General features: G+C 39.1%; 1 protein-coding gene across 2 annotated transcripts in view; it reads left to right on the top strand.

The window, feature by feature from the left end:
- The window catches only part of Dek (protein), a 147,793-nt gene extending 134,597 nt beyond the window's left edge, over nt 1-13,196 (top strand). For both annotated transcript variants that reach the window (XM_067143325.1, XM_067143324.1), the window contains exons 8-9: nt 528-680; nt 11,856-13,196. In XM_067143325.1, the coding sequence (XP_066999426.1) occupies nt 528-680; nt 11,856-11,870 (168 nt within the window). In that variant the 3' untranslated portion in view covers nt 11,871-13,196. The remainder of the gene's footprint in view (nt 1-527; nt 681-11,855) is intronic.
- The last annotated feature ends 1,220 nt before the right edge of the window (nt 13,197-14,416 follow it).

The raw sequence follows: 14,416 nt of genomic DNA, 5'->3' as shown, positions 1-14,416 counted from the left end.
AGTTATAAAATATGCCGCCCAGTGAGTGCATATAATTGTAAAGCATTCATCATCTTAATACACAAGCTGGTATTTCATATTTGGTACAAAAAGACAATGGAGGAAGTTCATTTAAGAATCCATACGTTCAGTCGCTAAAGTTAAATTCCCATTGTGACTTAAGGTGTGGTTTTGTTAGACTACACAGGCTGCTTCTGAGGTTATTTTGATGATTTTTCCATATGGTGAAGTCACTATTACTCATTTCATCACTTAGTTCAAGGATCAGACTAACAGATGTCGTTAAAATCTAAAAATTAATATTTCTCGCCCTTTGTACCTCTTTCCTTCGTACCATATATTTTTGTCATGTGACTTAAGGTATGGTTTCCTGGATGGCATGATGAAATTAAGATCATAATTTACAGAAATCTTTAAGGTTCTGTAATTTTAAGTAGTGTGTGGGTTGTTGTTCTTGTTTTTTGTTTTTTTAGAGGGGTGATCTCCTTTGCTAACATTGCTCTATTGATTAAAATGCTTTGTTTCAGGATGATGAAATTAAGACTTATGTTAAAGAAATTTTGGAAGGAGCTAACCTGGAAGAAATTACCATGAAGACAGTGTGTAAACAGGTGTATGCACATTATCCAGATTTTGATTTGGCACATAAAAAAGACTTCATTAAAACAACTGTCAAATCGGTATGTAGAATGTCTAAATTTCTTTTTCTTTTTTTCTTTTCTTTTATTAGTTCCTTAAAGTTCAGTAATGTACTGCCTACAGGAATATAATGTTTTCTTATTTTGAAGTAGTATTGTTATGTTTCAGTATTTCCTCAGATGATTATTATTATTATTATTATTATTATTATTATTATTATTATTATTATTATTAGCGTATTCTCCCAATAATGAAAGACGTTAAGCAAACAACTCGATCAAGCTTTCTTTGGGTTCTTCTTGTTCTTCCAATAGGCTTTCATTCACTCTGAGAAGGCTTGTTTACGTTCTTCCGACTATTTCGGTCTGCACTGTTTTTGCTTTGGTTGCTCTGATATAACTTCCCACTTGTTGACTTTGTGTCTGAAGGTGTCTCTTTCTAAAATGTCTGTTGCACATATGTTTGCGTTTTTGAGGTCCTTTCGAAGTTCGTCCAGCCAGGGTGTTGAATTCTTAAGTGAGCTAACATAATTTAATATTCTTTTTGACAGTCGATTTTCTGGTAATCTTGTGAGGTGTCCAAAGAATTTCATTCGTCTTTTCTTAATGTCAATTTCAATGTTTGAAACTTTTTCTGTTGTTTTGATTGATTGTAGCCTGTAACCATCTTGGGTATATCTTGCTCCTAGGATTTTCCTGATGATCTTCCTCTCTTGCTTTTTTATTTCTTCTAATTAATTCTTGTTTACTGTTAAGTGACAATGTTTCACTTGCGTAAAGGACTGTTGGTTTTATGACTGTGTTGTAATGCCGAATTTTTGTCGGTCTTGACATGCATTTTTTGTTGTAGATGTCTTGAACTAACCCTAATGCCTTCTTGACTTTTTGGAGACGGTTTTGCTGTGAGATCTTCTCAAGGCCTGTCGGTTCGATGAATTCTCCGAGGTATTTAAAGTACGAGACCCGGTCGATTTTACCGTATTTTGTTCTCAGGCTCGTGATATCTGTCTTTGAACAGAAGAATTTAGTTTTCTCAAATGAAATCTGTAGTCCCACTTTTTCTGCAGATTCCTTAAGTATCTCAAGCTGCTTGATGGCAGTCTCCTCATCCTCTGTTAAAATCGCCAGATCGTCTGCAAATGCAAGGTATGGTACGTAGAGGTGGTTTTTGGGAAAGCCCAATCGGATCGGTTTCCAAGATTCACGTTTCTTGAGTTCCTTCTCCCGTTCTTCCATAACCTTGTCTAGGACAACGTTGAACAGAATAGGAGAGAGTCCATCACCTTGTCTCACACCTGTTTGAATGTCGAAGGGTTCTGAAATTTCTCCCATAAATTTCACTTTAGATTTTGTGCCTGTTAGTGTTTGTCTTATGAGTTCTAGGGTTTTGGGATCTAGTCCTCTCTCTTCTAGAATTTGGAATAGTGAGGGTCTGTCTATCGAATCATATGCCTTTTTGAAATCTACAAATGTGCATACTGTAGGCTTTTGTCTGAGGGCTCGTAGTTTAAGTATGGTTTTAAGGTTGAAAATTTGTTCTGGGCATGACCTGTTTGGTCTGAATCCTGCTTGAAATTCTGATAATTTGGGTTCTAATTGTTGTTGTATTCTATGCAAGAGACAGGCTGATAGTATTTTGTATGTGACTGATACAAGAGAGATTCCTCTGTAATTGTTTACGTCTAACTTGCTGCCTTTTTTATGTAGTGGATGGATTAGAGCAATCTTCCAGTCGTCCGGGAGCTTTTCGGTTAGCCAAATGTTGTGGATTATTTGTGTAATTTCTCTGAGTGAATTTGGGCCTAAATTTTTCAGAAGTTCAGCTACAATTCCGTCTTCCCCTGATGCTTTGTTGTCTTTAAGTTTCTTGATATGTGAATAAATTTCTTCTTGAGTTGGTGGTGCCGAATTTTCCGGTATGATTTCTGGCTGTACTTTCGGGAATCTCTTTTTGGGTTCTGGACAATTTAAAAGCTGTGAAAAATATGTAGCTAATTCTTGGCAGTTTTCCTTATTTGTCAAGGCTAGTTTACCATCGTGCTTCCGAAAGCAAAGGTCCTGTGGGGAATATCCTTTAATTTGGTTCGCAAAGGTCTTGTAGAAATCGTGTGTGTTGTAATTTTTGAAGTTGTCTTCAATTGACTTCATTGGATACATGCTTGCGAACTTCGAGCAATTTCTTGTGTGTTTCTTCTGATTTGTTACAATTGTAGTTTTGAAATGCCTTTTTCCTTTCTTCTAGTGCGGTCTCACATTCTTGATTCCACCAAGGATGTTTTGGTTTCTTGCGAAGAGGGATTAGGTCCTTCGCCGTTTCGATGATTTTAGTCTGGAAATTCTCCCAGCTCTCTGCAGGTCGTTTTTCCCATTCTTCTGAAATTTTGGAGTCCTTAATTTTGTGCAGATCAAATTTTGGAATCACCGATGTTTTCCTGTTGAATTTCCCTTTGGGTGTAAATTTAATTTTGATTCTGCTTAAATAATGATCCGAATCGATGTTAGCACCTCTGCGCACTTGCACATCATGAATTTCCTTTTGGTAATCATATGATATTGCCACATGATCAATCTGAAATTCTCCTAAATGATGGATGGGTAATCGCCAAGTTTTTTGCTTTTTGGGATTCTTCCGGAGTGATGTTGACATAATTTTGAGGTTATTTTGTTGGCATAACTCAATGAGGCATATGCCATTTTTATTGGTGAATCTGTGGGCTGGATAGTCTCCCACTGTCCTCCTGTTGTTTTTTCAGGCTCCTTTTTATTGTCTCCATTTGTTGGTGCATGCACATTAATAAAGGTGTGTTTTTTGTTTGTATGCCTGATTCTTAAGGTCATAAGCCTATTGTTGATGGGTTTCACCTCTATTACTGAATCCAAAACTTTTTTTGTCTACACAGAAGGCCATTCCTAACAATGCTGCTCCTTTACCAATTTTCTTGTTTGTTCCACTTTTGAAGATCCTATAATTATTGTAATCCATCGTTTCTGAATCAGTGAAGCGTGTTTCTTGTAGGGCCAGAATTTGGATTTTCTGCTTTGTAAGTTCTGTTGTGAGATTGTGCAGTTTTCCTGTTTGAATCAGTGTCTGAATGTTGAATGTGCCAATGAAAGTGTGAGTCTTTCGTGGAAGTTTATCAGAGCACTCCGACTTGCTCTCTCGTATTCGCCCAAGCTCCCCAGAATCCGAATGCTTGGTTGCCACTTTAGAGTGGGTGGATTGTCCACTTGGGGTAATTTTGTCTTTACTTGTACGAGTCATGTCTGCTTGTAAGCAATCTTCTAGCTTTCGCTAGTGGTGTAGAACCTGGGATTGTTAGTTCCTGGAGCATATTTACAGCCGCACCTCTGGTGATCAGACGCTGACCACTTGCCGCTTGCTACAAGTCAGACGCGAAGTGGATTTGATTCGGTTCTTCCGCCCTCTCTGCCATTGGGATATGTCCTCTTCTGCCGTCGAGGCCGTTGACCATTTCTCTTTTTACCTCAGTTGATCCGCGGGTGCTTATTTGGCTAAGCCTTATTATTATTATTATTATTATTATTATTATTATTATTATTATTATTATTATTATTATTGCTGTTGCTGCTCTACTTTATTTTAGGTCTAAGAAAATATTGGTCGTCAGTACTTCACAGTAAGTTTATGGTGAAGAAAGCATAGGTGGGATATGTGTAAATATTAGGTTGAGATTCAGTGCGTTAGAAATGAGTCTTAGCCTATCCGAGTGCCCGGTTTGGATGGCAGCAATATCTGCTCACAGTTGTATTGCGAGCGGACAGTTCAAGAGATTGCACAACACAGTGAATTGTGAGATTAAAAGCACAACAGTTCTGTAATAACTTATTACACATAGATTGTTAACAAAGCCAATAAAAAGCAACTTAAATAAGTGAATTGTAAGCCTAATAATGGTTGTACAGTTCAAAGGGATCACAGCAAATTGATATGGGTAAAGATTTAGCTTCTTTCTTGCTCCTTCATACGCTACGAAGACAGATTTGAGAGTCTGCTGTGCCAAATTCCGCATTGATTTAGACAGATATTTAACGAGCCTGTCGGAAATATCCAAAAGTTACTCTTCCATTAAAATTGGTGGTCTACTGTTCTTCGGAGCAACAAATACTGCACCACAACTATGAAATTTACTTAGTAAATCTCGCACAGTATCACGATGCAGTAGAGCTGAGTCTGTAAACAGTTCTTAAATTCTTTTCACTGCATCTGTGTATGTGTAAGAATACCAAAACGGTGTTTTGTACTTCAAACGGTGTTGGAAAACATCATTATGTGATTTATTTCACTGTACAAGGAATGTTGCATGTTGATGGCAAAATATATGCATTTGTGGAAATGATGTTACAAATGCCCAACACTTACTTGACACAATGAAAGTTCTTCCAGTGAGGTTCAACTAACAGGATATCAGCAAGATAGAGCAGATCTTTTAGATTCAGGAGGTCAAATGTACTCTTATCACTATTGACCTGTCCAAGGCTTTTGACAGGGTAGGTCATGGGAGACAGCTGATCAAAATGAGGACTATTGGACTATGAACGTATGGCTAAATTTCTAGAAAATAGAACGCAAGAGAATTAGAGTAGGTGAAGCATTATTTGGTCCTCTAGTGACTAAGAGGGGGGGGGGGGGGGGCAGGGTCTCGCAGGGCAGTTTTGTTTTCTTATGTATATAAATGATATGGGTAAAGAACTAGAATCACAGATAAGGCTTTTTGCAGATGATATACTATATAGAGTAAAAAATGAGTTACAGGGTTGTGAGCAACTGAAAGAAAAATAAAAATCTATGGACAGTGATGTGAGATGGACAGCAGACAATGGTATGATGGTAAACTTGTTGACAAGTCAGGTTGCATGTTTCACCTAGAGGAGAAGTCCTCTCAGTTTTAATTATTGTGTTGATGGGGTGAATGTACCTCATGGGGATCACTGTAAAGTCTTCTTGGCCGAGCTCGATAGCTGCAGTCGCTTAAGTGCGGCCAGTATCCAGTATTCGGGAAATAGTGGTTTCGAACCCCACTGTCGGCCGCCCTGAAGATGGTTTTCCGTAGTTTCCCATTTTCACACCAGGCAAATGCTGGGGCTGTATCTTAATTAAGGCCACGGACGCTCCCTTCCCACTCCTAGCCCTTTCCTATTCCATCGTCACCATGAGACCTATCTTTGTCGATACGCTTGCAAAAAAAAATAGTCTTCTTAGACTGCTGATCCGTTGCCAGATGTTTGCGTTCCACATACAGTCTTATTTTTGTTGGCTGCAGTTTGAAGTAGTTCTTCAAAGTACTGAACGAAATCTCCTCATTTGTTTGCTAGGTCATCCAAGGTCTTGCATGCCCATGGCTGCCAGCTACTTTCCCTTCAGCTATTAACTGAAGGAGTCCAAACCTGTCGGGGCGCGTCACTGCGGGTCTTTCTTTTCTTCACAGTATTTTATAATTTCTACATCCTTCCCGAGTCTTTGCAGAACTTGATGATTTGTCATGTGCCCAACGGCAAAACAGGCGTACGTGGATCCATTTCCAATGTTATGGTTTCCCCACAGCTGTGGAGGCGGAAGAGGATAAAGCCAGGCGGACTGGCTATAAAGGCGCTACTCAACTTATTTGGAGTCTGCGGCAGTCCGTTGCGGTTTTGGAGCTTGCTACTGTCTGTCTCGTACTATATGTGCCGCGGTGAATGGTTCTAAAATCATAGTGTGTGGGCCTCCTCCCTGCAAGTTGAGGTCCACCTTAAACAAAGTCATGCTTATGGCATTTTCTCCTGCTACTCCCACAAAGTTCAACGGCGATGGGATAAGGATGGTGGAAGCAGATTTAGGGTGAATTCGGAAGCTTCTAGTCTGGACCTGCACGTTGGCGGCAGATGTGTGATGGTCGCCTTTCCTGAGACTTAGTGGCTACTCAGGAATCTGGTCCTGCATCTGTGTTTGGGCAGGCCTATTTAGGATCACCGTTGCCCCCCTCCACCCCCTAAATGGGGAAGGCCCTAGAAAATGTGGGCTAAACTTTGGTAGCCACACTCAGATCCCGGCTGGCAAACAGCACCCAGAGGGACACCCTAATTTTGCAGTAGTAAACATGAGAGAACTTTGATTCTAGGACCGTGGAATATCAGAACTTTACTAGACAGTAATACCACGCCTGAAAGGCAAACGGCTCTGGTCACTCATGAGCTAGCAAAACTTAAGATCGACGTTGCCGCTTTAAGTGAAACAAAATTACTGAATGAGAGAAAACTTACTGACTGTAGTTCAGGCTATACCGTTTTCTGGAAAGGGAAAAATGAAGGTGAACATCGAATTCATGGTGTTGGATTTGCAGTGAAAACTAAACTGGTAAACGTACTTAGGTTAAGACCTGCTGCAGTTAATGAAAGACTCGTGACCCTCCGCATACCGCTCTATGGAGATAAATTCATCACTCGCATCTCTGCTTATGCCCCTACGTTGGACAGCTCTGAAAATTCTAAGAATCAGTTCTATGGTTGTCCGTGGTTTCCCATTTTCACACCAGGCAAATGCTGGGGCTGTACCTTAATTAAGGCCACGGCCGCTTTCCTACTCCTAGCCCTTCCCTGCCCCATCATCGCCATAAGACCTATCTGTGTCGGTGCGATGTAGAACAACTAGAAGAAAAAAAAGAATCAGTTCTACCATCAACTGAATACAATACTTTCCAAAGTGCCCACCATGGATAAATTATTATTATTATTATTATTATTATTATTATTATTATTATTATTACTATTACTACTACTACTTGGTGACTTCAATGCTAGAGTGGGTAGAGATAATTGGCAGTGGGGTAATGTCATGGGTAGAGGCATGATTTCTTTTTGCATTAACGATAAACGTGACAAAAAAATTTTTGAAGCGATTTTACGATATCTTTACGAATCATATGTTCCTGGTTAAGAAAATGTGGATATTATGTTCGCGAATTAAAGCGTTATTTTGAAGCAAAATTCAATTATTTCGTGATAAGCGCGATATTACAGCGAAATCTGTAGTGAACAACGAACTTGACATTTTTTGTTCCAAGATTATATATGAAAAGGAAGACCGGACAAAGATTCATCAACAGGAAAGAAATATGTTATCATTAATGTTCTGGAAAATCTCTTTAAGACATGGCATCAAAGAAAAGGGGTTAGCTCCAGGCTTCTTGCCAAACAAAATATTTGGTATGTTTTTCTTGTGGTGGCTGGTAATCCCCCAACCTGTCTCCTCAGGGCATTGTGCAATCCTGGGATCCCTAATGACGTCTACTAGCAGCACAACTGACTGGTGTATTTCGGCTTTGTGGTCAGGTAAAATTAAGAAAGTGATCGCAGACAGTAGCGAAGATGGGTCGCTCAGCAAGTGTTACGGTGCACAGCAGAGCTAAACAGTTTGCGAGTGAAGGTTTATACGTTTCGGAAAGCAATATTTTAATGTGTAAATTTTGTAATGTTCATAGCGAAAAAAGATACTGTCTCAAAACATTGTTTTAAAAATCAGGAACATTCAGAACGTAAATTTAGCACTCCAACAGAGTAAACGGCAGGCCACAATAGAACTGTCATTAGATATGCAGAAGAAAGCTAAGAGTGAAAAAATAGAATTTATTCACGAAACAGCTGCGATGCTACTCAAAGCCAACATCCCGCTGGAGAAGGTAGATGACCCTCCGGTCCGGAAATGGCTTCAAAAGTATGTACCAGGTATGTAGCAAATAAACCTCCACAATCAACGATCAGTGATAGTAATGAAAACTTTAATGCTTAATTTTAGAATTTCATTAAAGCAAAATTAAAGTGATACAGCAATATCTATTTCGAACGCGAAAATTAGTATCCTCGTGAAATCGTTCAAAAATTAATGCAAAAAAATCATGCCTTTAGTCGTGGGCAATCAAGGCGTAGGAAACTGTAATGCAAATGGATTACTTCTTGGTCTTTGTGCTGAGCATGAACTCATCGCCAACACAGACTTCCGTTTACCAACCACATACAAGACTACATGGATGCACCCACGTTCAAAACACTGATTACGTCATTACCCGACAACATGACAAGAAAGATGTCCTCGTCACAAAAACAGCTAGAAACATTGATGACTGTTGGACGGATCATAGACTTCTTATCAGCCGACTCAGAATTTTGGTGCGCCAGAAACCACACACTCGTTTCACAAACCCTCAAGGAAGAAATGTAATACCTCCAAACTTTAAAATAAAACCGTTACTAAAGAATTCCAAAATGCCAAAACAGAGCAGCTGACTTCCAATCCAATCAATACCAATTATGTGGAGCTGGAATGGGCCACACTTCAAACTATCATCAAAGATTTGGCAGAAAAAACAATGAGCTATAAGGAAAGGAAGAGAAATAACTGGGTTGATGATAATGAAAACATTCTGAAACTAATTAGTAAAAAAAGGGAAGCCTACCTATCCCTTACACAAGACCCTTCCTCTGTAGCGAAGAAAGCACGTTTCCAAGAGCTTGAAATGACGTGTCAGGCTGATATAAGACAGATGAAAAATGGTGGCAACAGAGAGCCAAGGAACTCCAGGCTTTGTTCAATACCAGAAATCTTCGGAATTTCTGCGGAATACTAAAGGAAATTTTTGGGCCCTCTCGCTCTTCATCAGGTGCGCTGAAAGTCATTGACAATAACACCATCCTTACAGACAGTCAAGACATATTAAGACGCTGGAAGGAACACTTCTGAGTCGAAGCTCAAGTGCTGCCAAAGACTTCCTCCAACATGTGCCACAACATCCTCTGCAATTGTGGATGGCAGTCCACCCACCCTTCCATGAATTCACCAAAGCCGTCAAAAGTATGAAACCAAGAAAATCTCACGGACCAGATAACATCCCTCTAGAACTTATTCAAAGTGGAGAACTATCTTTGAAGACCAGGATTTTCTCCCTGATTCTAGTAATTTGGAAAACACAGATGGTGCCTACCGACATGAAAAATACCACCATAGTAACCCCCATCAAGAAAGGTGATCGAGATGTTTGTGGCAATTATCATGGCGTTTCCCTCCTGTCCATAGCAGGAAAAGTTCTGGCAAGGCTTTTGTTGAACCGTCTTCAGACTTTCTCCGAAATGGTACTCCCTGAGTCTTAATGTGGGTTTTGAGCCTCAAGAGGTACCATTGACATGATCTTTTGTGCTAGACAAATCCAAGAGAAATGCAGAGTAAAACAAGTCCTGCTTCTTTTGGTGTTTTACGATCTATTTGGCTGTCCTGACCGTTTTGTAGGCTTAATCCAGGCTCTTCATGATGGAATGGTTGGAAGAGTTCTTCACCAGAATGAGCTATCAGAAGAATTTCCTATCACAAATGGGCTTAAGCTAGGCTGTGTGCTTGCCCTGTACTTGGCAGCCATGCTTCACGAGACTTCTATCGACCATATGGGAGTGGAAATTAAGTTTCGGTATGATGGTGGACTGTTCAACCAAACCAGGCTTCTTTCTCAAAGATTGACTCATAATACTCGGATAATGGAGCTTCAGTATGCTGATGAAATGAAATGTCGTATGGCTTTTAGTGCCGGGATATCCCAGTACGGGTTCGGCTCGCCAGGTGCAGGTCTTCCTATTTGACGCCCGTAGGCGACCTGCGCGTCGTGATGAGGATGACATGATGAAGACAACACATACACCCAGCCCCCGTGCCGTAGGAATTAACCAATTATTGTTAAAATCCCCGACCCGGCCAGGAATCTAACCCGGGACCCTCTGAACCGAAGGCCAGTACGCTGACCGTTCAGCCAACGAGTCAGACAATATGCTGATGACAATGCAACACCTGCCCATACATCTGAGGAGCTTCAAACATCCATCAACTGTTTTTAGGAAGCTTATGGACGATTTGGTCTGACTATCAACGCCTGTAAGACGAAAGTACGTGCGCAGCCGGCACCAGGTGGTACTGTCCCTGAACTAAATGTCACCATAGCAGGAACACCTCTTGAACAAGGAGACCAATTCACCTACCTTGGTAGTATTCTAACTACACACTGCAACTCAGAAAAGGATGTGGAAAATGGAATAAATGGAAGCCCATGCAGCTTACAGCCACCTTTCCCACCGAGTTTTCTTGAATAAGGAGCTAAAAATATATAGCAAACTAATGGTGTACCAAGCTGTAGTCATAACATTACACATGAGCGTCGTGACATAAAGAAACTGGAATGCTTCCATCAGCAGAAACTTAAATCCATCATGAACATCAAATGGGATGACTACATAAACAATGCAGCAGTTCTTGACAAGGTGCATATGAACAGCATAGAAGCCTTCATCATCACTCTTCAGGTTAGATAGGTTGGTCACATCCCGTGTATGAATGATAGCAGACTGCCTAAACAACTTCTCTACGGTGAGATTGGTCATGGCAAAAGGCCTCAAGGTGCTCCTTTGAAACATTATAAAGACCAGCTTAAGAAGACTATGAATAGCACCAACATAAATGCCAACAGCTGGGCATCAACTGCACAAAACCGTGTTCTCTGGCGCAAAACATCTGCAGAAGGCATCTCACTTTTTGAGCAGGCACGTCGCAGACAAGAAATTGAAACGCATGAAAAGCGTAAACTACGTCGGATCCAACCACGTCCTCCACCCACCTTTAGATGTGACTTGTGTGGCCGCATGTTTCATGCAAAGATTGGCTAGTTATGTTACTCTTTCTCTTTCAGTAGTTTATTTCATTATATTTCCACTACCTGGGTAATAGTTCTGATCTCTCGAAATGGTACACAGAGTTTAACGATTAGCGGTTCTAATGTTGAATTATCAAAAGAAGGTACCAAGAATTGGGATGTATCTATTCTAAAGTGAATGCTAAGAACTAAACTAAGCCATTGCATTTATTTCTTGACAGAACACAGGCAGCTTAAATTTTGAAATAACACATTATGAACTTTAAGAAGGAATGCGTCACATTTTATTTAATCAAAGCTTTGTTGGGTTGTTTGGAAAGTAAATTAGATGCACTTTGATATTGTGGGATCAATTAGAGAGCTTTCGTTTCAGTGGGTTCAGGGCTTGTTTCTGCATGTCACATTTTTATCATCATGGCTGAACATGTAAAATCAGTGCAACAAATATAGTCTACATATTGTGAAATACCGATAATCCAGTATTACTTTGTTATATTTGAATAATTTTCTGATGTTTCTAATATTTTTGTTACAGTTGATATCTACATGAAGAAACTGGTGAAAACGTGTGTGAGTGAGAGAAAGAGAACTGTGTACCTGCATTTTGAATGCAAATTACAGTATGAGAGAAATTTTATCAAACAAGACTTCTTAATGGAAGAGTACGGCACACAAGTAAGAATGAGGTGTTTTATTTTAGTGAACATGGAGCTGTTCCTTGGTGACCATAAACTTGTGTGCGTTTCCGAATCGTAAATAACGGAAATAGTGCTTGTGAACATGTCCAGATATCTGCTGATAGGGGTTTTGCAAGTACAAAAGAGTAACATCCCACATATGTATAGTTATGATCCTGTTATGGTGATGATAGTTCCAGTGTAATTAATGCTAATTCAGTACTCAGTTTTATCTTCCAGAAATTCTCTCTCTCGTGCTATATTTTATATTCTGCTTTTAGCTTAGTTTATACAGTTTTGGAATTTTGAGTTGCAAAGATGTGGCAGAAAATATATTGCTGTACATTGTATGTTACTTAAAATAAGTGAATTCTGAGTGGTTTCAGTTCTCTGAAAATAAGGTTATACCATTTTTAAGATCTTTGTATTAATGAAAAGGTGGAAAGAAGAAAGTGAAAAATCTGATCTTTTTTAGTAACAGTCTTCTTGTATTCTAATAATATACACATGGAGTGCAATTATAACCATGTTAAATTTAAACTTGTATTTGGTTTTTATTTAGCTAGTACAGAAGTGAATTGTGTATGTACATATGTTATTTCACATTTATAAATGCTAAGAAGCGTCATCATGCTAAATTATTTATTTTATGGGAAAGTTGCAACAAAGTATTTATTATGTGATCAATTGAAAGTAATAGCTTGTGAAAAGCCTGATTTTGTTCTACATGCTGATTAGTTACTAATTATTAAATGAACGTACTTATTTGTGACAAAACTTTATTATCTGTTTTTGTGATATATAAGTATAATTACAGGTTTCTGGGAGTAGGTGTCTCGCTTTATGAACATTTTTCATAGTTTTGTTGCTGCTCTCCACCTTGAGATGGCATGCCCTCCTCTAAAAGAACAATATTATGTGTACTCTTTTGACAAGCTTTTGCTTACCTTTATTGCAGTGTAAAATATCTGACATTTTATTACTTTTAGATGCTACATTTTACTAATTCATAGTAGATGCATCAAATTCTGCACTACAGGAAGGTGTCGGAATTTATGTCCACATAAGTTGTGTATAAGCATTTTGCATCACAAAATTTTTATCCTGTAAGTTTTAGTTTTCAAAGTGAGAATTTGTGTGAATGTAATTTTTCACATGTAGTGACGTGTTGACAGTAAACGACTTATGATTTTTCTATATTTGTATGTGTGGTTTTTTGTTGTAATCCCATTTAATTTCTATGTCTGAGAATTAGCGCTACAGACTTTGCTGTGATTAATCATGTACTTTCATTGATCTGTAAAGGACCCATCTTTAGTGATTTATGTATACTTCTTGGACTTCATCACTATAGCAGATGTGTTTGAGAATGCCTTTATTGGGACTGATGGACACTTGAGTGCACAAAAACGGGCCAGCAGTGAATTATTTCATTCTATACATTCTCAAAACACGAGTGGGTAGCCACTGGCTGAGGAGATTCCTGCTGCCTGCAGAACATTGTCACTGCCAGTACAAAACCTCGTATATGAAATATTTTAGCTTAGAACTTTGGCCAGTAAGTTTCTGTCATCTAAGTGCAATATTGTATGAATGTTGTCAAGGCATTCTTGCTCTTCGTAATGTATGTGCTGCGGGTCAGTATATCTCCAAAAATATTATCACGTAGGAGGTTTTGTCCTGGCAACGACAATATGTTCGTCCCATAGAGAAGGGTAGAAGAAGATATGAGTATTTTGAAAGAACACTATTGTGATAGCCATTCTTTTGTGCACTTAAGTGTACTGTTAGTTAAGAGTAGTTTCTGTTATCAACAACTATACTTCATACACACAGATGCAATATTCACTGCATTTCATGTGTAGTCAAGAAGAGTGTAATTCCTTAATAAGTGACCTGTGGCGTTAGTAGCTTGTAGTATGTTTATTGCAGTGATAAATTGACAGAACATTCGTTGCAGCTTAGTCCTTTCTCTTTGCAAGTTCCTCAGCCTATGGAGTGAGTTGTTTAGAAAATCTCCACAAGAATAGATGTGTGGTGTTTTTTCTTTTTTAGTCTACATATTTCTGTGTTATAAACTGTTAGTCTATTTTAGAGTTCCTTAACTTTCAAGTGGAGGTGTGTGTGATAGTTCATTGACTTCATCACTAGCTTCTTACCAAGGCAATGCTGGTTTGAATCTTGGTCTTTATGAGTGAGATTTTGTTCAGATTTCCCACATAATACTGCAGGTTCCATAACTTAGAATTAATATTCAGTACAGCTAGGCTAGCTGACTTGCTTGCTGTGTGTGTTCGTGGGGGGGGTCCCCTATTGTAAATCAGAAACACGCTCTTGTTGGTCTGACTCCAGTGCAGTAACACCCCTGGGTGTTCAGTGATCATTTTTCTGAAAGAATCATTTGACTCATTGAAGAGGG

This window comes from Anabrus simplex, chromosome 3, assembly GCF_040414725.1.
Source record: "Anabrus simplex isolate iqAnaSimp1 chromosome 3, ASM4041472v1, whole genome shotgun sequence".
Lineage (NCBI taxonomy): Eukaryota > Metazoa > Arthropoda > Insecta > Orthoptera > Tettigoniidae > Anabrus > Anabrus simplex.
This window is presented reverse-complemented; position numbering and strand designations above follow the sequence as displayed.